The sequence below is a fragment of the Daphnia carinata genome, chromosome 9 (genome assembly GCF_022539665.2).
Source record: "Daphnia carinata strain CSIRO-1 chromosome 9, CSIRO_AGI_Dcar_HiC_V3, whole genome shotgun sequence".
Taxonomy (NCBI): Eukaryota; Metazoa; Arthropoda; class Branchiopoda; order Diplostraca; family Daphniidae; genus Daphnia; species Daphnia carinata.
The window spans coordinates 5,739,575-5,760,964 of NC_081339.1; the positions used below are offsets into that span (position 1 = coordinate 5,739,575).

Below are 21,390 nucleotides of genomic sequence, written 5' to 3' on the forward strand. Positions count from 1 at the left end.
TTTCGCTTACTGCCTTAACTTCCTGCATTTCATTTCTATCCTTTCTTCTATCTGCCCTTGTTTCATCTGCAAACGAAAACCGTTGCATTACTTTTGTTTCTGCTTGCATTTGTTACAGTATAAGCTGATGCATATGGTATTTATAGCTTCTATGCCATCCGAGAAGATAGTCAGCATCCCTCACCCTAAGCGATTTTCTAAGTCACTCCAATTACGTAACCAAGATGGCAAAGAATTAAAATATATGTGTATCAAAATACCTGAAAATGTGGGGGGAAAGCAAATGTCGATTATGACTATAATTATAGGCTTCGGATCTCCACTAACTGTATTTCGTCCGTCGTACTGCAATTATACAAAGAACCGCCGTTACCATCGTCACCGTACAAAATAAAGAGCTCAACTCCGACAACACCGAGATGGGGTAGTGGGAAGGGGAGGTACAACAATTTCACTTCCTACACGATTTCGACAGGCTTTACCTATACAACTGGCAGGTTCAAAAGTGAATAACGATCAGGAATTGAAACCAGTTCACTCGTGTAAGTCGAAGAGTTTGGCCGCTTCAGCGAGTTTGTCCGTCGTCAAGCCTTCCTTCAGAATCTGAAATAGCATTAAATGACATTGAAATCAAACAAGCAATTTAGCAGAAATCAAAAGAGAACAAAACTTACCCTGCGCGCGACGGGAATTTTGTTGAATACATTCCAGAGGACCATACCGACCACAACATCATTCCTCGTGTAAAAGACGATTCCTTTGCCGTAATGTTCACCCTGGACTGGTGCGTGAAGCTTGCTCGATCCTTTCATGGAAGATTGTTCTGTAGCAGCCTTCAATTAACAAATAAAAATTAGTACATAGTTTAGATTTCAGATGAAGTCGATGGTACATTTTCCGTTTCTGATCGAACACCTTCGCCGGTAGCTTCGACAACGGCTTTCGGGGTGTCTGCGGCAGTCGATTTGGCAAAAACGGCCATTGTTTCCAATGACGAGTCTACGATGCCGATGGCTTCATAGCCAACATGAGGTCCCAAGTCTGACCAAAACATGGACTGATGCCAGTATGGTTTGCCAGCGCCGGTCATGTTTTCTCCCGCTAAACGACCAGACACGACAGCGTGATCATGATGTTCAACACGACGACGACCCAGTTTGATATCGTAAAAGCAGGCAGCATCACCAGCCTAAAATTTGAATAAACAAATTTCATTTCATTCTTGTGCACCTCACATTTTAGAGGAACTTTGTTTGCATATAGCTTCATATACTATCTAGCAACAACATCACGGAAATCAATGTTGGAATATGTTTAATCATAAGTTATAATCATAATAACGATACTCAAGGAGAGTTGCTTACCACCCAGACGTTTGAACGGGCTTCAAGTTCAGCATTGACTCGGTAACCACCAAAATTGGGGTCAATTTCCAAACCAGAGGCGATAGCCAAATCCGTGTTTGCATCAAGACCGACGGCAACAACAACATGGTCTGTTTTAATCTAATGAAAATAATTAAGAAAATGTTAAATTACATTTAAAAGAAGGCTGCTATGTAGCTGGTGATACCTTTTGTCCATCCTGCAAGGTCAAAACGACCTTATCATCTTCCATCGTTGCTCCCTGAACGTGCGTCTTGGGTAAAACCTGAACACCTTCACCAATCACCTTCTCGGTCGTCCATTGGCTCAAATATTTCGGGAGAACTTTGCCCATGTTACCATCTTCTGGGAAAACTTGAAGTACTTCTAGTCCACTTGTTTTGGCTATAACAAAAACAAAATAAGTGGTGTCATTACATCATTTCTCGACAGTTCAAATTGAAGGACGATAACGCTAGCTGTTAATTCTCTCAGATACTATCTAGCAGGAAAATAATCACAATTGTTCGACATTCCATAAGGTTGTAATCACAGAGATGTGTAATCTAAAGGAAATAATTTTAATGTATCTTTTACCTCTTCTACCAAGAGCACAGGCAAGTTCACTGCCGAGGAATCCACCACCGATGATCGTGATGGATTTGACTTGGCGAGAGATGGACTCGAGTCGCCTGAAGTCATCAATGTTGCGGAATAGTGTTACATGCTCCTGCACATTTTCTGGGGCACTGCTCAGCGATGGCAACGATTTCGGTTTGCCACCTACGACGATAATAATTAATGTAGTTAATAGTTGAAAATGAGTCTAGCTGAAATGAAAAATTAAAGTAGGGCTCTCAGATACTATCTAGCAGGAAGATTATCAAGGTTTTTCAACATTCCAAAAGGTTATAATCATGGAGCATTTAACTGTTGGATAAACGTGAAAGAAATTCACCTGTGGCAATAAGGCACTTATCGTAGGTGATGCTACGGCCGTCATCTAACTCAGCTTTGCGACCGACAATGTCCAGTTTAACTACACGATGTCCTCGCACAACTGACACGCCACCATTTTCTTTGGCAACTAATTCTGCGGGACTGCAGTAGAATTCATCCTGTTCGAAGAACAAACTACAAATATTGGTCCCGTTTGTTAGAATAACGTAACACAAAATTATAACGTAAGACAATCACCTTCGCTCTTTACCGTTCCACTGCTTAAACTTGAGTTTATTTGACACTTCGGGATCGTCACTGAACCACAGTTCTTTCGATAGTGGTGGCCTCATGTAAGGTAAGTGGTTTTCTTCGCCAATGACTAAGACCTAGAACGAATTATTCAATTAAAAATGGCGAGACAAAATGAATTACTTTTCTACCTTTGCTTTAGGGTCACGGGATTTTATGGCACGGAAAGCGGCGAATGAAGAAGTACCGGCTCCAATCAACAGATAAGGAATATGGACGGGTAGATCTCCGACGATTGCAGTAACTGGAGCGACTACTACGTAAAAAAAAAAAAAAAAAATGTTATGAAAATTTAAATTGCTACTAACCCTACTTAGGGAATTTTTAATCAAACCAACACAACTTCCCCTGAAATTGTATTGCTTGTATTATACAAATTACAATGTGTTTCATCAACCATTTTATAATTGCATCTAACAGGTTACTCACAACCTACATATTCAGTTAAAATTGGCCAGTATGGCATATTACATACAGTAAACTCTGTAAGCTTACCAAACATTTAAAAAATACGGCACTGGGATTTGATTGGCAGTTTCCAAAAACAGACAAAACTTTTGGATTCAAATCAATATTGAAGTTTTCTAAATTTCACCTACTCTGGTAAATAAACATATGTTGTATGTCTAATACCTAAGATTTTGATCCCGTTACTAGATCTGACTCTCCATTTGCAACCATCTCTACAGGCAAGGCAACACTCACTGTAGCATCAGATTGAACTTCACCTTCTGACTGGTCAGAGGGTCCTTTTTGATCTCCACTTGGTTCTGCAACAGTTTCAACATCAGGTACAGCAACTAGAGTGACTTCTTCAACTACTGGTGGTGCAACCTCTTCTGCAGCTTCTGGAGATGCATCTTCAACTACAGAAGGTGCTACAACTTCTACTGGAGCTGACTCCTCCACCGCAGGTGCTACAACTTCTACTGGAGCTGACTCCTCCACCGCAGGTGCTACAACTTCTACTGGAGCTGACTCCTCCACTGCAGCTACCACAACTTCTGGGCCAGAGTCTTCGGGAACTGCTGATGCAGCAGCAGCTGCTCTCTCACGTACCTGCTCATGACTGAGCACATTAATTTTCATATTTTTTACATCTGGTTCATAGTTCAGGTAGAAAGAACCTGATTGATACCCCTGTAACACAATTGTTTATGGTTAAGACCGATAAAAAGGCAATGATGTGATGTTTCAACGAACCACAAAAAGTGTGAATGCTGTGAAGCCCACTCCAGCAGCCAAATGCATGTTGTACTTGGACTGCTGGCGGGAATATTCTGTTGCCCACGAACCCTTGGGTGTGGGCATCTCATTCAACGTGGGCGGCCTGATCGTTGGAGTTTTGTTGTAGCCATGATCGGAGCCAAACCTTTTAGTAGTACTTTCGCCTAATTAATACACATGGCATCAATTCCTAAACTTAAGCTATATAATATCTTGAGATCGGTAGTTTAAATGATAAAAAAAACGTAAAAAAGACGGATTTTAGCTCACCAGCGTATCGTTGTCTACCATGTCCAAGGTTTGACTTGATGGTTGACGAACATTGCGAGACTACTTGCCGGCACCGGTACATCTTTTCTCAGCGGTTTTTGAGTCCCTAAAAAATGGCCGAGAGACAGGACGAAGAGAGAAAGATCTACAGCTGAACACGTGACTGCCGAATGTTGCCAAAACTAAAAAAAAATTTAATTTTTATTAAAAAATAATAGAACTGTAAATCAAAATTTTGGAATGTACATATAAATTATTTGTTCTTGTAAGTTATATTTTAACGGATTGTTACAAACATAATAAAATTTAATTAAAGCTCGATGGGGGTGTCCCCTATGGCGATATACGAAACTTAAAGAATGTCTCCTTACCGTTTAATTTTTGAAATGGTTTTCCAAAAATACATTCAAAGTTAAAATTCTATTCGCAAATTCAATAAAACTCGACGATCAACGTTTAATCTTTGTTTAGTTCGGGATAATCGGTGTGGTCGTGTAGATAAACCCTGGCACGTTTTAGAGACACATTTGGCGAGTTGTCGAGAAAACAGGTATCATTTTTTCCAGCTTTCCTCGTAATTTATATTAATTATTCGAGATATGTAGTAGATTGACGATAGATCAAACTGAGATAAAGCAAGGGTGTAAAACCATGAAATCTGATTGCATTAGCTATACCCTTTGAGAGACCAGGTACAATGAGAGGATAATAAATTCTTTGACATCAGCCTAAAAGATGAAATGTTATTAGGCAAACAATGTTGAATGCAACCAGTGATTCTGATTTCAGCTTTCCTCGTGTCAGACTTTTCTTTTCCTCCACATGACAGACATGGGCTTGTCCACTCAAGGATGACACATGAAAGAATTTCTTTAGCTGGTGATGTATTCATTTTGGATGTATGGTTGAAAATGGATTATAACCACGTTCTTGCTCTACAACTTGCCACACTCGCGTAGATCAGGTTTAACTGTATGCTAAAGAATTTACGCGCCAAATTGCCTGTGCGTAACCTTTCAGAAGATGAGGAAAACTAGCTTTGCTCTAAGGCTGGGTTAATAGAACTAAGTCGACATTGAATGTAGCCTCGAGAATTTTTCAGTGTGCCTCTTTGTCTTGCGAATTTTCAAGCCTCACGTTGGAGCTATGGCGTTTTCTTAAAACGGGCTATTCATCCCTTTTTCGTAGTTTCTTATCAAAAGTAAAAATAGCAACGCCTAGAAAAAATGCATCCACTTGTAGGATATGGACACAGATGAATGGCCTTGTCAGCTGTAAATTATTTTTGTTATTCCCTGAATGAGTTTTTCGTACGGTCCTCTCGTTAAACGGATCTTTGCTTTTCATTTGACTACTCGTACCATACACAGGTTTTAGGAGTTGAAAACACTTCTCGGGGTTTTCCTTTACTGGCTATTTTTCTTTTCATTCGGCATTTGTAAAAGGTTGTCCTCAACAAGACGAATGTGAGTTTTCATAACTTGTACAAATAAAAACTGAGATTAGTATATCGGGGGGACATTAATATGCGAAGAGTAAAGATCCCACGACCCATCCGAATCTCATCCCAACGACGATTTCTACGACGAAAAAGGGTTAAATCAATAGAATTTTAATGATGTCACCTCCAAAAGGTGAAAAAGAATAACAATTTGTTGTTAATTACACATGTTTTTTTTCTGTTTTTTTTTTAATGTTTCGCCTTCATGGCATTAATCATCAATGATTCTAAAAAATATATAGAAAAGGACTTTTTTTTTATTCTTTTCAGGGTGGATACGTGTTTTTTCCTTAAGGGAAAAACTTGGAAGATGGTCTTTCCACCTGGTGAAATTAAAAATTGAGCAACTGTGCGTGAGCCGCAATATCTGTCTGTTCATCAAAGGAATTTATCGCTTTCGGAGGCAGACGAAGATGTAGTAAATTTCACGACATACGACGCAAGTGAACAGGACATGGGTGTATATAAAAGTAGCTACCTTCGTTCAGCAAGGTATCCACTGGAACATCAACCACGAGCAGACACAAACACCGCAAACATTCCTCTCAAAGGTAAGCTTAACTCGTGTTGCATTTCAGTCTAAAGATGATATTTAAAACGTTGATTATTTCAGATGAAATTGGCATTAATATTATTGGCCCTTGTGGTCATGTCCCACCAGCAATTTCAATACCGAACGAACAAGCCAAGAGGACTTTTTTGGCTGTCGCCTTATTCGCCACAGCGAGTCATTACCAATTATCATCCAACACAACTCTATAACGACTATTACCTCCAAAATGAAATCCCTTACCCGATCCATTCCAGGCCGTCTACGCGAATCGGTGTCACCTACGTCAAGGTGATACTTTGGTGATGCTTTGGTTATAGTTTTAAACGATTCTTCTTGTACGTAAACTAGGATGAAGAGGTGAATCCGGACGTCATCATCTCTAGTGCCGAAAGCCAAAATAACGATGAAGAAGATTTCGAATCGTTGGACATCCAGTCGAGGATCAAGTTATATCAACAGCAGCAGAACGGGGGACGATTTTTCGGCAGTTCCACCATTAATAATCCTTTCATCAAAACAGCCACGTTTACAATTTCATCGACTGTAACAACAGTTGGATCCATCGTCACTTGCGTCCCAGCCAACAATTTGGCAGCTGTTCCTGCACCGACTTGCAATGGACGCAAGAGACGTTCTGACGATGACGAAAACGAACAATTCCCTATCGTTCCAACAGAAACCCTTTCGTAATTATCTATTTTCAAATATATTTTCACTCGAAATTGACTTACCCTGTCGCTCACAGGTTGGTGCCAACGGCTGTCACGAGGGAATCTCGCCAACTGTCCAACATCCTTCACGAGGGCGCTGTCACTTCGTCTAAAGAGGAATTTTCCCCAGCTGAATTATCAGAGAAGAATTCAAGAGAGAAACGATTTTTTGGAAGTGGCGTAGCAGCAGTGAAAACTGTTACATCGTATTCTTTTGTGGGGGCAACTTTGACCAACACAGTCATCCTCGATCCCACAGGAATGAACGTTGCCGTTTGCTTACCAGCTGGCTACGTTGTCTGCGGTTAATGACGACGATCGCCGGAAGATGGTGTTATTTGCTAGACTTTATATAATCAACTCTTTGTCAAGTGGTTCTTGACGACGCATTTGTTTTTACACCTTATTGCTTTTCATTTCAGTGTCACTAATATTCTAAATTATATCACTGTTATACCTTGTGATACTGACGGTTTCGGATATGTGGGTCAAATAGACAATTTTAGAAGCACATCGTACGCCATTGAACTGTCTTCATTTCGCAAAAAAAGAAGCTTTCTCTCGACTATGTCCATGTCTCTTAGCTGATGTCAGCTGTTTACGAAGTCTATAAACTATAAAGGGACATAAGACGTAAGAACAAAAAACTGCATTCAAAATGAAACATGGGCCGTAGAGTTCCCCATTTATTAAAGTGGAAATTAGTCGGCAACTTACCAATTTTGGGTGAGACCATGGCAAACAAACTAGCCATAGTGACTCAGCACATTACAAGCAAAACGACAACGGTGCAAATTCCAGTTGGGTAGCTGAATTCAAAAATGAATGCCATGTGCAATCCACCCAAGTGTGTATAGTTTATTTGACTATTCCCCCCGTTCTATTAAGGACTAGTTTATATACTACGTTAACGTGTCGTGCTTCACTTTCCTCTGTACGTTTCAATCAGGGACGTATTCTTGCGTGTCATCGCGTGATTCGCACGGTTTGACGTTGTTTCTAGTTTCTGCCAGTGGAAGGGGAAACCCGGGAGATGCGAGTCCTTCCCAATTGCCTGGAAAGCGTTCGCCACTCGATTGGTTGCACTGCATCGAAATGGGCGCCATCGAATAATAATCACGAAGCGTTTCGGCTCTCAGTCGAGTCCACTCGATGGCGTGATAGTTATCTGATACGCCGTGAGAGGGTCTCGTTGGCTGTTTGTCCCACCTGAAATAAAACGTGTTAATAGAAATGTAAATGGAAAACGAAGAATTACGTCTTACTCGTTGACGAATTGAAAGTAGTTTCGCAGGGCTTGCCAGCTGACTGAACTTTTGCATACTTCCAAATTTATACGCGGAAAATAATGAATGTAATTGACGCACATTTCGTCTGAGATGGAGAAACCACCCAGTGAGACGTTCACTTTGTCTGTCGTGTCGAACCAACACGTCGTTAAGAGAGCATCTCCCTACGGTGGTTTCATTTAAGGGAAAAGGATTTAAATTAATTTGTGAAGATTTAAGGAAATTCAACAATTTTCGAAGAACAAAAAAATTAACCGGAAAGACTTTGACGGGATTGGCCAACAATCGAATCTCTTGGTAATGAGTACTGTAGTGATTGTCACGATCAAGTTCGGCCAATTCCAACCCGTCCTCTGCCCGGAAATGCTGAGTCACGACTCGATAGCCCAGTAGATGAGTGTGAAGTTGCGAACCAAAGATGGTGATCCCAGTTTTCGGTAGACTCTACGTGAAAAAATTAGCATAAAATTTAGCATTTTTTGTTTTATACGTACAGTTTTTGTGGTAACTTACGACAGCGGTGCATTGGGGTAAGCAGTATCCCGTCAGCGTGAACGCTTCTTGTCCGGGTGGAATGGCCATTTTGTCCGTGTACTCTAAACCGAGTTCCATAACACCGGCGTCATATTGACGTAAGTGACTTGTGTACCACAAACGCACTCCCGAAGAATCTACCCAATCTATTTGAATGGAATGCAAACATCAATAAATCATGTAACTTAATAAAACAAGAAACTACAGTACCTCCACGTAGAGTTGGATTGTTGTAATGGACTTCTAGCATAATGTAGGGATTAAACTCTGGCCCACCGATGGGCAATCCAGCTTCCTAATTTTGATACAATTTGATTACTTTAAAATGTCTTTTCTGTTTTAAATGAGAGTCTAACCAGAGGATAACGAAATGGGCCAGCACCATATGCCCAGGCTGCCAAGACGCGTTTACAGACGCGAGTAGCTTCAGGTCGATTTGGATCGGTGCACGGACCACGATATTCCGGAATTGTTACATCTGATGGCGCCTCGCAGTGGAATACTTCCATATGGTGGACGATAGACTCACGACCTTCTTCAATGGCTGCCTCGAACTTGATCATTTAGAAAAAACAACATTAATTTTTTAATTGTTATTAAATTAATAAATATTGAGGAGACAAGAAAAAAAAGGTACCTGGACAACGTGATGCTTACGGATGAATTGTTGTGGTAGGCGGACAACACGACAGTAATACGTCGTTTCTTGAGCCGGAATATTCAACTGGACGTTGGCAATAAGCAGGGCGTGCACTGGATCGTTGCTTTTCTGATGTTCCTCGGCATGTGGAGGTTTGAGTAAACGAGTCCGCTGGAATCCCACGTCATCATCCGATGGTGAAACGCCATTGATTCTTTTTAAGTTGACATGAAAGCATAAAAAAACATTCCAATGTATTTTTTAAATAAAAAAAAGAACCTGTAAAGTGGTCCAGGGCCTGATGCGTAGATGACGTGTACAGTGCCATCTTCTATGAGATAATCTCTTTCCTCTGGGAGCCGATGGCAAGTATCAAAGGATCGGACAAATTCCAGCGAGGCGAGACCGTCTTTACGGCGTAAGTAAGATGCCCTTCGGCAATCATTGTGATGCTCGTCGGCGTGGATTATTCCTGTAACGTCAACGTGGGCGTCCTTTTTTCCATCCCACGCACATTAGATTGGAATAACACGATTATACAATCAAAAGAAAGCTGACCTAAAGGCCATTTTTCATGATTTAATCTATTTCAAAGTAAATACCTGAACGATAAGAGATCCTTTCCAGTCTTCCCATCCGATGCAAAGATCGGCTCCTGGCCAATCACCGCGATCGGAGAATCCCAAAGCGAACCACGACTGCGGTGCAGAATGGCTAATGTCCACGTGAAATTTGACCTGCTGACGTTGGAAATCGGGAGTCCAGGACAGCTTGAATTTGGAATCGGGATCCAGAGTCAGTGAATACATTTGCTGCTCGTCTTGGCTGAAATCGACCGATCGCTTGGCGTGTCCGTGTCGATGTAGACGATCGTCCTGGCCGTCTTGATCGCTGGCCGACTTGTTTTGCCAATCGAGCGTTTGCTGGACAGAGTCGTGAACGAGTCCTGTCGTGAAAAACAGAGTCATCATCAATAAAACGGACATGATTATCTTTCCGCAATATGTTTGAAGGAGAGTTGAAGGCTAACAAAGTGAACTGGAGGATGTGGCGCAAAGTGAGTCGAGTGCTTTATATAGGCAGTCGGCGAAGCTGTTGACGACGTCGATACGCTGGCGCAAAGAATGTCACGTCGTCCTTTGGGTGAAATTGGCTTATGAGAGACAGTTGATCGAGTGAGGGAATGCAGGCAGCAATCGACGTGCCATCCATTGTTGTTTTCAACGTGCATTATTCCGCGCACGCCTGTATGCAAAGGAATGGAACATTGAATGGAATGTTGAATAAGGATGTAAATGTGGATAAAAAAAAATGGGTGATGAAAAGGAGGCAGCGTCAGAACTGAGTAAGACATTTAACTTGAAACCAGCCACATTACCTAGATGAAAATACAATATTTGTGTCTTTAAAGATTTAAAAACAACTTGTTAAATAGGACACCTTCATTTTTCTTTTGCAAACAAAAGAGTGATGGATACAGCATCTTGGATGAATGCTTGGAAATGCAAAACATTCTTTCGTGTTCCAAACAGCAACCTGCATCTCAAAATTGTTTCACTGCCACACGCGTTTTTTAATATCCAGATCATACATTGATTTTAGCACTTCCTTGTAACCTATGAAATTGTAAAACAAAATCACTAATTTCATAATAAAAAATGATGCAGTTACGGCGCCTAGTAAACAAAACGAGTCGAACACAAAAATCAGTCGAGCAAAGCGAAAAATTGTTTCACTGCCACACACATCGTTTCCTAGCCAGATCATGCATTGGCGTAAGCATTTCCTTGTTACCTATGAAATTTCAGAACAAAATCAGTAGGTTCGTAACCAGAAATGATGCAGTTATCGCCTAGTAAACGAATTAAACACAAAAATCAGTGGAGCATAGAGAAAATTGATTTCACGTTTATAACTTACCGATAGCAACGCCAAGAATATATAGAGTTGAGATGTGTAATAGATTTAATTTCCCTCGCTAAAAAGGGTTTGAGAGCTCAGTGACCACGGCAGATGAAATATAAAATGGCCAGAAATAGTAGCACGTAAGAATCTGCATTCTGCTGGAACGATAACAAGGAAAAAGTTAGTGATGAAACTAAAAAAGCTAAGAGAAAATACGTACGTTGTAGTTTTTTCCTCGACTTGTTTCTTTTGGACAAACATCTGTCGTCCACGTATTAGGTGCTGTAGTAATTGGGTTGTTCGCACCACATTGATTGTTATGAACAATTTCAACCCACTAAAGAGTACACTTTTGATATGCAACACTTGCAGCTATTTCGAACAAGTATTTTGTTGGTGTTGAGTGATTACAAATTGAGAATGATATTTACTTTTTTGACAGTGGACTGTCTTTTAGCTGATGGGGTTCTATACTTGCAATTGGATTTGAAGTTGGTCGCAGAGCTTCTTGCCTAAAAATAACTTAGCCAAATAATTAGAGTCGGAAAGCCGGATATTTGCATGTCGATTTCTCATCGTAAGAAACAAATTCGTAATGAAACGCATAGTTTCTCCGATTTCCCATTTGTTATTATTATTATTAATCCAGATTCGTCCGCTATGCGCAGATTCAAAGGCTGTGACAAAGCCATCGAAATGGAACGTCATTAAAAACCGTATAATAAACCCAGATCTAATTTTTAAATGAGCCGCAATATGGACAAGCCCTTCCCCTTTTTGCAACAAAAAATAGTAACACAATTCCGAACAAGGAATACTCTAGAAATCTGTGTATGGTGATGGAGAAAAGCGAGGAAGATCGACGCCCACCCCCAAAACAAAAGCGAGGCCCATAAAAAGGCCTGGTACTTCGTGAGTGCGGGGATCATTCGGTTTCACGACGCTGGCACACACAAAACATGTTGTCGCCTTACCTATTGCTTACCTGTTTCATCGCATTCTTGTCCGTTGGCAGTGAAACGTATCGGCAACCGTTGCATCTCGCAGATCCAGGTATTTCTGTCTATCTTTTGACTTTCTTTTCATCCTAAATCATTCCATTTTTAAGACGCTACCCTTGAAACAGATGCGTTTGCCGAGTATTACACACAAGGAGAGGACGGTCCAATCGGCCCACCAGTCTACTCAACACCTGAGGAACAGGAAGGTAAGTTGTTTAAAGCTTCTCTAATGTAAGGCAATTGAATGACATTCTTTTACGCAGAGTTAGCCGAGTCCCGACACGACGGAGCGAGTGATGCAGACGGACCTATTGGACCACCTATTCATTCAGCAATCGACGATCACGTGGCTCTACCTCAAGGGCCAGCTCACGATCATCCAATTATGGGCAGATTGTCTGAATCGCTTCGCAAACAATCTCGATTCAACAATCCATGGTACAGAGCCGGACGCTACATTGGAGAAAAGCTGAGGTTCTTCCAATCTTATTTCCCACTGACGGGACCGCCAGGTTTTGTTTCAAGGCCACGCTTTCTGCCTATCCAACTTACTCAATGCTGTGCAATTTGTCTTGCGTTCCATAGGTCCGACTGGACCTACTGGCCCCGCAGGACCGACAGGACCTACAGGTCCTACTGGAGCAACAGGGCCAACAGGAGCTACCGGACCTACGGGCCCTACAGGACCCACAGGGCCATCAGGCAGTGACGGCCTTCCGGGTATCCCTGGATCTCCAGGCGCAGCCGGAGCAGCAGGTGCAGCCGGCGTGCCAGGATCAGACGGTACTCCCGGTGTTCCAGGTGTGCCCGGCGCGGCCGGAGCTGCTGGCTCAGCCGGTGGATCTTCTTCATCATCGTCTGGAGGTGGTGGGGGAGGTGGCGGTGGAGGTGGATCTGCAACCGCCGACGCAGCAGCTTCCACCTCGTCCGGCTCTTCAGCTTCGTCTTCGTCGTCCTCGTCTTCATCTTCCTCTTCATCGTCGACTGCTGCCGCTGCGGCCGACGCCGTCGCCACTGCCACGGCAACAGCCACGGCCACGGCTTTCGACATTGTCGATTTGGCCAGGACGATCGTCGAGGAAGCGTCGGACGTCAACGCCGTGGCTTTGGCTACTCGCATCGTCGATTTGGCTAACAGCATCATCGACGATCCGAGCGATTTGTCGGTCACATCCGCCACGGCCACGCACATCATCCAACTGGCGGGCACGATCGTTTCGGATTCTACCGACCCGATCGCCACGACGAACGCGGCCGACATCATCCAACTGGCGGCCGACATCCATCTGGTTGTCAACGACGCTCTGGCTCTAGTGGCTGCGGCTCAGGCCGAGGCCGAAGACGCCCGTCTTTCGGATGATGCTGATGGTGGTGGTGGTGATGATTCCGGGGCAGGAGCTAAACCGGGTACTGGGGGTAAGCCGGGTGTTGGAAGTGCACCGGGATCACCCGGCTTACCTGGTTCGTCGGGTCCTTCGGCACCGAGTTCATCGTCCGCCCCGGCAAAGAAACCCGCCCCACCACCTGCGAAACGTCCGACGGTGTCAAAGAAACCGAGTTCGTCCAACAAGAAACCGATACCGGCGAAAAAACCGGCTCCTTCGGTTCGCCCCGCGCCTCTAAGTCACTCGACTCCATTGAGTCCCCCCGCTCCTTTAGGACGACCCGGTCCACCTGGTCCACCTCTCGTTAATTTCCTCTGATTTCGTGTGTTTCCCCGCGGTCTATCTATTTGGAAGTGAGAAAAAAAATATTATTTATATAACGTCCAACTTGTTTAAAATGAAAGGTAAATTATCTATAATTGTGATGGTTGAAACTGAACGGTGCAGTTCAAATGATTGGGCTTTCCTCTACGACAGCACAAGTGTAGCTGAACAACTGAGGCAAAACAAACTTGGCTGACTGTTACCCTTTTTTTTCTTTCAAAAATGCATAATTATTATAGCAGGTGTGTGTGAATGTGATTGAAAGACCAAATTTCGTTGGTCCGTATTATTTAAAAATGTCAAATCAAAGCTCAATCGTTTGAATGGCACAATGCCTCTATTCTCTCTCTCTCTCTCTAAAAATAGCGATGATATTATACATATAGCGCAATGATTGCAGTATAATAATATACGCCCTGTTTTGTTATTTGGCTCCATCTGGTGGACTAGTACATTTCTGGAAAACAAAACAAAAATGAAAGTGCATTGAAATTTGATTTTTCTCCCTCGCAACGAAGTGCCGTGCGGCAGTAGAGGATCTGAAACGATGACACGCCAACTGCCACAGCGCTTTCAAACTTGCGTTCAATTGCGCAACGCGTCAAACACGAGCACCGCGTAGAAATCGCCACACTCACAAGATTTCGCGTGAAATCTATTTGAGACGCGTCCGTTTGAATGCGTGACATTCAAACGGTAATGGGCTAGCGCGCTCGAGCGAAGCCGATGATGGGAACTTGTGCTTGGGAAATAATAATTGTAAATGGGCTATTACCGGGCAGACGGTACGTGTCGTCATTAAACAGGTGTAGGGAGAGACTGCGTCGTTTAACCAACTTCATTATCAAGGAAAAAAGAAAGAAAGAAAAAAAGAAAGAAAGAAAAGGCCGAAAGGATAGGGGCTTGCATATTTCAACTGATGTCGACTGACATTGCTGTGTAAGCAAACAGGCAACAGCCATGAGAGCGAGCCAGATTGAGACCGCAGTGGAAGAGAGATGACAACTGATGAAGCTAAAGCCCTTGCTTCTTGATGACACATTTGTAACTTGTTGTGTTCGTGGCTGTTCCAGAGAGGACCAATGGTTAGTTCAAACAGTTTAGCCTCACGTTTTTTTTGTTGTTTTTCCTTCATTGCGTTATCGGTCGTTATAAACAGTTGGAACGACGATGCTTGCAATGCACCCAATAGCTTAGCGCATACCTAACGAGGCAGAAACATTTTGTAGCTGCGAAGTTTGTTAGCGCATTGAAATTTTAAAAATAGGCTTTGGCAGGTTACGAAGTAAAGCCAAAAATAGCTTCATAGTCGTTTTCAAGATGTGTTTACAGTTGATAATAATCCCCCCCCCCCCTAAAAAAAATATCGAATTGGCCGCCTATAGGACGGTATCGATACCGCATAATAGGATGCAACAGGAACTCATTCCGCTGACGATGAAGGAAAAAGAAATAACAGAAATAGAAATGATGGTTTAACAGTAGACTGGTTCGCAGGACGCAAGATGCGGACGCTGCAAAAGTCAATATAAGGAGGCGTCGCACCGACGTGCGGGAAACACTTTTGCCAAAATTGTTTCGTTCAAATGTTGTCTGCCTCGTTCGTATTCCCTCCCGTGTGTTTCATCGCCTTCTTCTTCTGCGCACGCGTGCAGACGTTTCATGATCAATTGAGTCATCTTCACCCAGGTAATGCGTTCCACCGTAAGCATTGACGTTTCATCTTAACCTAACGCTCGTCTAAGAGATCGACGTACCTGCGATTATCGAGCCGTTTATGTGTAGCTCTTTTGTTTTCGTTCGGAAACTTAGGATGGGACCCGTACGATGAAGCCAACGCACTTGACGGGGAGACGGTACTCAGCTGCCCTCCAACAGGCCCATCATTGTCCTACGCGACATTTGATGGTGATGATGATGACGACGAAGACGACGACGACGACAAAGAAGAAGAAGACTCCTATGGTAAGACAAGACAAAACAAGATCAATTTCAAATGATCATTGAAAAAAAAAGGATAATTCAATCAGGCACATTCGATGTGGAAGCGTTTCGCAAACATTCGTTCTACGCACCTTGGAGCAAAGCGTCGAGATTCATGAACGAGAAGCTGAGATTCGTGACGAAATACATTCCTCTGACACCGGGACCACCAGGTAATTGCAAACTCGGCCGCTAAAAAACAAAAACAAAACGCCCCATTTTCATCAATTTTCCCACAAAATTTGGAATTTCCCGAATTCGAAAGGTCCACCTGGACCTCCAGGGCTCATGGGACCTATGGGACCGACTGGACCGGATGGGCCAGACGGGCCCGCGGGTCCTACAGGCATAACAGGCCCCCCTGGTCCTCCTGGAATGGACGGCAAGAACGGCGAGAATGGCATGAACGGCGTACCTGGTGCGAACGGCAAGCCTGGAGCAGTTGGACCAAGCGGCTTCCCTGGGACGACTGGCCCAACAGGTGCCCCTGGTGTGCCGGGGGCAAATTCCACCGGCACCACCACCACCAGCAACGCAACAGCTGGCGGTGGAGGAGGGGGTGGTGGTGGAGGCAGCATCATCAATGGAACTACAGGAGGCGGTGGTGGCGGGGGCGGCGGTGGTCGGTCTTTGAATTTATTCATCGTCCCAATTGATCCGCCAACATCCGATGGTGCCTGCCAGTCTGGCGGTAGGATCAGTGGTCAGTAATATGTATGTCTTTCTTAATTCATTTGTTTTGTTTCCTACTCACCTTTTAGCAAGCCCGTACGATGATGTAGAAGAGGATGGCCACCGTTCTGTACCCGAAGACGCGCCATCTAACGGTCGCGATCATAACCAATTGGAGCCTTGGTATCAAGCTTCCAGATACGTCAGTGAAAAGCTGCGAATCTTTAAGAAATACATCGCCATCTCACCGGGACCACCTGGTAAAATTGATAACATCAAACCAAAGATGATTATGGACAGCAGGAGCGATAGGTGGATCAGCAACTTCAAAATGATTTGATCGTAGGTCCTCCAGGCTCTCCGGGACCCAATGGGCCTACAGGTCCTATTGGTCCTAGTGGACGCACAGGTCCAACTGGCGCTGCTGGTGATGCAGGAGAACCTGGTCTAAAGGGCGTCAACGGAACAGACGGTCAGGCGGGCCAAAAAGGTGTCAACGGAACAGCCGGTGTTGACGGTGTCATTGGTGCTCCTGGTTCCAACGGTACCAACGGCGCACCTGGTGTACCCGGTGCTAACGGAGCACCGGCTGGAGGTGGTGGATCCTCCTCTTCGTCCGCGGCCGGGGGAGGCGGTGGAGGTGGCGGAGGAGGCGGCCGTTCATTTAGCGCCCGTCCTTTTCAATCGGATCGACCTGTTGGGCCACCATCGCCCTACTCGAACGATCCTTATGGTAACTTCTAAATTGGAATAAAAAAAACGACATGTCTTCTTTTGATTTGTTCATTACCTTTCATTTGATAGGTCCGATCGATAGATTGCTGGAACGCGGAGAGAGGGCGTTAGTTGACCTACTTCACAGGGATTACGCATGGCAACCGTGGTACAAGGCGGGAACATACGTCGCCAGTAAACTCAGGTTCTTCCAAACTTATTTTCCAATCTCGGGACCTCCAGGTGAGTTGCTCTACTCAATTTCATTTCATTTCTCCTGGCTTAATTGGGTCCTTGATGGATTGCGTTTGTTAGGTCCTCCGGGACCGCCTGGTACACCAGGTCAAATGGGACCTCCAGGGCTACAGGGGTCAACAGGCACCACGGGACCAAAGGGTGCTAAGGGAGCTCAGGGGCCTACTGGCCCACCAGGCAATGACGGCATACCAGGCGTTCCTGGAGCTAATGGCGCCGCAGGTACCCCTGGCGCTGCAGGACCACCCGGACCAGACGGCGTACCCGGTGTACCTGGACCACCAGGTGTACCAGGTACGCCTGGCCTCGGTGGAGGAGGAGGATCTTCGTCTTCATCCGCAGCAGGAGGAGGCGGTGGAGGCGGCGGTGGCGGTGCCGGCCGAGCTTTTGTGTACCCCGATTACACATACATCTAAAAAAAGAAATATGGGTCGTGATGGTGAATGTGTGCCAGTTTTTTTTTGGTAACGCGTTCGAGCGAGGCAGAAGATGCTTTACTTACGGGAAAATGATGATTATTATGCTAAAGCGAAAGAACGTTACCTAGTGGTGTGCAGGTGTTGGGCGTGCTGGCGATCGCTAACCAATTGGCCTTGTGAACAACTCTATAAACATTGAGGAAAATATCTGATGGCGTTGTGCGCCGTCACGGTCGGTAATTGTGTAAGAGGAATGTCTCATGTTCTTCTTTATGTTGGCTGATCTGTAGTGAAAGCGAAGGAGGAATCAAAATGATTAGATGTTTAAAGTTGGCTTATAAAATGATGTCTAACTATATCATTTCGTGATGAAACATCATTCGTAAAACGATCGGCAGTGTACGGTTCAGTCCAATTGTTTACGGCGAATTGTTCGGCCGTGTAAACGATGGCACATCGATTGGCTGCTCGGGAATCTACTTGGTACCCACAGCCACGATAATACCTAACGAAGCAGCAAAAAAACATAAGAATTTTGAACGTCTGTAAATATCGAGTGTGATACCGTTTGCAAGATGTTTGCAGCCGAAAACGAACAAAATCAAAGGCTGGTAGCCTAACCTTAAAGGTAAACCGTATCACATCGATACCGTTATAGAAAACAGGGGAATTAATTAAGCAAAGAAAGAGTGGTCGTTCTTGTTCTTAACAGTACATCGCTGGGAGATGGCGGACACTTGGAAAAGTAGATAAAAAGGCAGGCCATCTCCACCGACGGTCCGCAGCAGTTCCAGATCGTCTTCGGCAAAATGTTGTCGCCTTTCTTGTTTTCTTCCGTTTGTTTCATCGCCATTTTGTCCGCCCACACGCAAACGTTTCACACTTCGTCCAGGCATCTACATCCAGGTATGTTTGACTTTCTTTTTGTTTTTTTCTTTCGGGGGTTAAAGTGCAAGTGTTTGATGATGGTACCTCCGAATGTTGACGTTGTTTTGTTGGAAACCCAAACAGAACTGGATCCGTACGACGAAAGCGATTCAATCGAAGGGGATACAACGTTCGGTGGCGGTCCAACCGGCCCGCCAGTGCCTTATCCGACACTAGACGACGAAGAAATGGATGAACCACTTGGTACCTCATATCTGAAAAAATGAAAATCATAGTTCATTCCAAAACTAACAGTGAATTCATTTTCAATTGAATTTTACCTTGCGTAGGTACATTTGATGTGGAAGCATTTCGCAAACATTCGCTGTATGAACCTTGGAGCAAAGCTTCGAGGTACATGAACGAGAAACTGAGATTCATCACCAAGTACATTCCTCTGACGCCAGGTCCAACCGGTAACGCCATCTTCCGACACTTTGTTCCATTCCTTCCAACTGACACTGAAGTGAGTGCAACGTTAGAATCGAATTCGGATTGTTTTAGGTCCCCCTGGACCGCCAGGACCTACGGGACCAACAGGAGCAACAGGGCCGACTGGGCCAGACGGCCCCACAGGCCCTACAGGGCCAACGGGGCCTCCTGGTGCAGCCGGAGCTGATGGGGCGAACGGGGTAAACGGTGCGAACGGAGCACCTGGCGCTAATGGCGCACCTGGGGGAGCTGGACCAGACGGCACTCCTGGCACGGACGGTACAGGTGGCACTCCAGGTGCCGCTGGAGCGGATGGAACACCGGCTACCTCTAGCGCAACAGCTGGAGGAGGAGGAGGCGGAGGAGGTGGTGGCGCTGCTGATGGCACTACAGCAGGTGGTGCCGGCGGCGCGGGCGGTGCTCGTTCTTTGCGCGCATTCAACCTGCCAGTGGGTCCACCAACACCCGAGGGCGTCACTGATGGTAAGCCAATCATCATTAACATCTTTGTTCTTTGACGTAACAAATTCACTTCTTTTTTTTTCTGTTTTTCAACTTACATTTTGCCACGTTTGACATCAAAGCAGATAGGCAGCGTCGTTCTGTACGCCATGACGCATCACCTGCATTTCGTAAGAAATCTCAGTTAGAGCCTTGGTATAAAGCATCCAGATATGTCAGCGAGAAATTGCGAATTTTCACCAAATACATTTCAATAACACCTGGACCAACAGGTAATTGCATTTTGATTCATCTCTGCCTAATAATAATAATAATAATTAAAAATAAAAAAGAAGGCCCGAAAAACGATAACAAGTTTCCCCTTTTGCAACGCAACGACAAGTTCACGTTTTTGTTTGTCGTTGACAGGACCACCTGGTCCCACGGGACCTACTGGCCCTACAGGCCCGACGGGTCCTACTGGGCCGACAGGACCTACCGGCGCTGCTGGGGCCATAGGGGCGGCTGGGCCGGCTGGTCCGAATGGAGCTGCTGGTCAAGATGGACAGGCTGGTGTAGATGGCGCTGCGGGTGTTGACGGTGTGGTGGGCGCCCCCGGTTCTGACGGTGCCAACGGGGCAGACGGGGCAGACGGCGCCGCCGGTGCAGCTGGTGGAGGTGGATCTTCCTCTTCGTCCGCTGCCGGAGGAGGTGGCGGAGGTGGTGGTGGAGGAGGTCGTCGCTCGTTCGATGCCTACCGCTTTGTATCGGAAGGCCCCATTGGACCACCATCGCCCTATGAAGACGATCCTTACGGTACGTTTCGAACTCGCGCCTTTCTTCTTGATACGACGTCCGTACTTAAGCATCATTTACTACCTAGGTCCCGTTGACAGATTGCTTGAACGCGGAGAGAGGGCGCTAGTTAGCTTACTTGACCACAATGCCGCATGGCAGCCGTGGTACAAGGCGGGCAGATACGTCGTCAATAAACTCAGGTTCTTCCAAACGTATTTCCCGTTAACGGGACCCACAGGTAAAATGGCCATTTCGCTTCGTTTATCTTTCATGGCATATCTTTGATGAATCTTTTCTTGAATGCAGGGCCTACAGGGCCGCCTGGCTCTCCAGGTCCAACAGGACCTCCAGGACCGACGGGACCTACGGGGGCAATAGGACCGACTGGACCAGACGGTCCTGCGGGTCCACCAGGACCACCAGGCAATGACGGCATACCCGGCGTTCCTGGCGTCAATGGCGCTGCAGGCACTCCTGGAGCTGCTGGACCACCCGGAGCGGACGGTGTTCCTGGCGTACCGGGGGTACCAGGCGCGTCCGGCGCACCTGGCGCAGGTGGAGGATCTTCGTCTTCATCTGCGGCAGGAGGAGGCGGCGGCGGAGGTGGTGGTGGTGGCCGAGCCTTCGATTTAATTCCTTCGCCCAATTATCTGAAAAATCGTCCCATATCCTGAAATGTCCGTCAATGTTTAATGGCATTTTTCAAACTATGAAAAAAAATTGAGTTGGGGTTTTTGCTCAGAAGGTGGTGGATTGGAAATCTTCTGCATCATCGTCGTAATCATTGTATTTTTT

The 21,390-nt window shown here is 45.1% G+C and overlaps 6 protein-coding genes and 1 long non-coding RNA gene across 10 annotated transcripts; 4 read left to right on the top strand and 3 right to left on the bottom strand.

The window, feature by feature from the left end:
- Positions 1–310: 310 nt before the first annotated feature.
- On the bottom strand, positions 311–4,270 carry LOC130688435 (apoptosis-inducing factor 1, mitochondrial-like). 2 transcript variants are annotated; one of them, XM_057511419.2, is made up of 12 exons: positions 4,113–4,270; positions 3,819–4,006; positions 3,344–3,755; positions 2,747–2,868; positions 2,562–2,692; positions 2,323–2,498; positions 1,962–2,147; positions 1,573–1,769; positions 1,365–1,505; positions 893–1,189; positions 675–833; positions 311–603 (listed from the first exon to the last, which is right to left on the bottom strand). In XM_057511419.2, exons 1-12 carry the CDS (start codon positions 4,192–4,194, stop codon positions 535–537), a joined length of 2,160 nt encoding a protein of 719 aa, XP_057367402.1. In that variant the 5' UTR covers positions 4,195–4,270; the 3' UTR covers positions 311–534. The 2 variants fall into 2 exon arrangements, with proteins under 2 accessions (XP_057367402.1, XP_057367401.1); XM_057511418.2 differs by having other exon boundaries at positions 2,747–2,871.
- Positions 4,271–5,980: 1,710 nt separating this feature from the next.
- LOC130688451 (uncharacterized) lies at positions 5,981–7,367 on the top strand. Its single transcript, XM_057511443.2, has 4 exons — positions 5,981–6,164; positions 6,227–6,454; positions 6,515–6,852; positions 6,912–7,367. Exons 2-4 carry the CDS (start codon positions 6,227–6,229, stop codon positions 7,183–7,185), a joined length of 840 nt encoding a protein of 279 aa, XP_057367426.1. The 5' UTR covers positions 5,981–6,164; the 3' UTR covers positions 7,186–7,367.
- A 221-nt stretch (positions 7,368–7,588) lies between these two features.
- LOC130688439 (tyramine beta-hydroxylase-like) lies at positions 7,589–10,885 on the bottom strand. Of its 2 annotated transcripts, XM_057511423.2 has the most exons (11): positions 10,780–10,885; positions 10,370–10,584; positions 9,942–10,285; positions 9,619–9,833; positions 9,337–9,553; positions 9,056–9,253; positions 8,910–8,994; positions 8,679–8,845; positions 8,421–8,609; positions 8,142–8,329; positions 7,595–8,085 (listed from the first exon to the last, which is right to left on the bottom strand). In XM_057511423.2, the coding sequence occupies exons 3-11, from the start codon at positions 10,146–10,148 to the stop codon at positions 7,818–7,820; spliced, it is 1,734 nt and encodes a 577-aa protein (XP_057367406.1). In that variant the 5' UTR covers positions 10,149–10,285; positions 10,370–10,584; positions 10,780–10,885; the 3' UTR covers positions 7,595–7,817. The 2 variants fall into 2 exon arrangements, with proteins under 2 accessions (XP_059352754.1, XP_057367406.1); XM_059496771.1 differs by lacking the exons at positions 10,370–10,584; positions 10,780–10,885 and having other exon boundaries at positions 7,589–8,085; positions 9,942–10,342.
- Positions 10,886–12,178: 1,293 nt separating this feature from the next.
- Positions 12,179–14,381, top strand: LOC130688440 (collagen alpha-1(I) chain-like). 2 transcript variants are annotated; one of them, XM_057511425.2, is made up of 4 exons: positions 12,179–12,297; positions 12,371–12,451; positions 12,509–12,757; positions 12,831–14,380. In XM_057511425.2, the coding sequence occupies exons 1-4, from the start codon at positions 12,204–12,206 to the stop codon at positions 13,946–13,948; spliced, it is 1,542 nt and encodes a 513-aa protein (XP_057367408.1). In that variant the 5' UTR covers positions 12,179–12,203; the 3' UTR covers positions 13,949–14,380. The 2 variants fall into 2 exon arrangements, with proteins under 2 accessions (XP_057367408.1, XP_057367407.1); XM_057511424.2 differs by having other exon boundaries at positions 12,183–12,297; positions 12,353–12,451; positions 12,831–14,381.
- Positions 14,382–15,950: 1,569 nt separating this feature from the next.
- Positions 15,951–17,994, top strand: LOC130688425 (collagen alpha-1(III) chain-like). Its single transcript, XM_057511406.1, has 6 exons — positions 15,951–16,110; positions 16,203–16,640; positions 16,699–16,869; positions 16,956–17,342; positions 17,414–17,566; positions 17,639–17,994. The coding sequence occupies exons 1-6, from the start codon at positions 15,951–15,953 to the stop codon at positions 17,992–17,994; spliced, it is 1,665 nt and encodes a 554-aa protein (XP_057367389.1).
- A 152-nt stretch (positions 17,995–18,146) lies between these two features.
- LOC130688462 (uncharacterized) lies at positions 18,147–18,693 on the bottom strand. The gene is made up of 3 exons (XR_009000455.1): positions 18,563–18,693; positions 18,352–18,502; positions 18,147–18,281 (listed from the first exon to the last, which is right to left on the bottom strand). It is a non-coding gene; the product is annotated as an uncharacterized LOC130688462 (long non-coding RNA).
- A 113-nt stretch (positions 18,694–18,806) lies between these two features.
- LOC130688424 (collagen alpha-1(I) chain-like) lies at positions 18,807–21,284 on the top strand. Its single transcript, XM_057511405.2, has 8 exons — positions 18,807–18,903; positions 19,009–19,128; positions 19,215–19,340; positions 19,429–19,827; positions 19,941–20,090; positions 20,227–20,613; positions 20,681–20,833; positions 20,902–21,284. Exons 1-8 carry the CDS (start codon positions 18,807–18,809, stop codon positions 21,267–21,269), a joined length of 1,800 nt encoding a protein of 599 aa, XP_057367388.1. The 3' UTR covers positions 21,270–21,284.
- Positions 21,285–21,390: the final 106 nt, after the last annotated feature.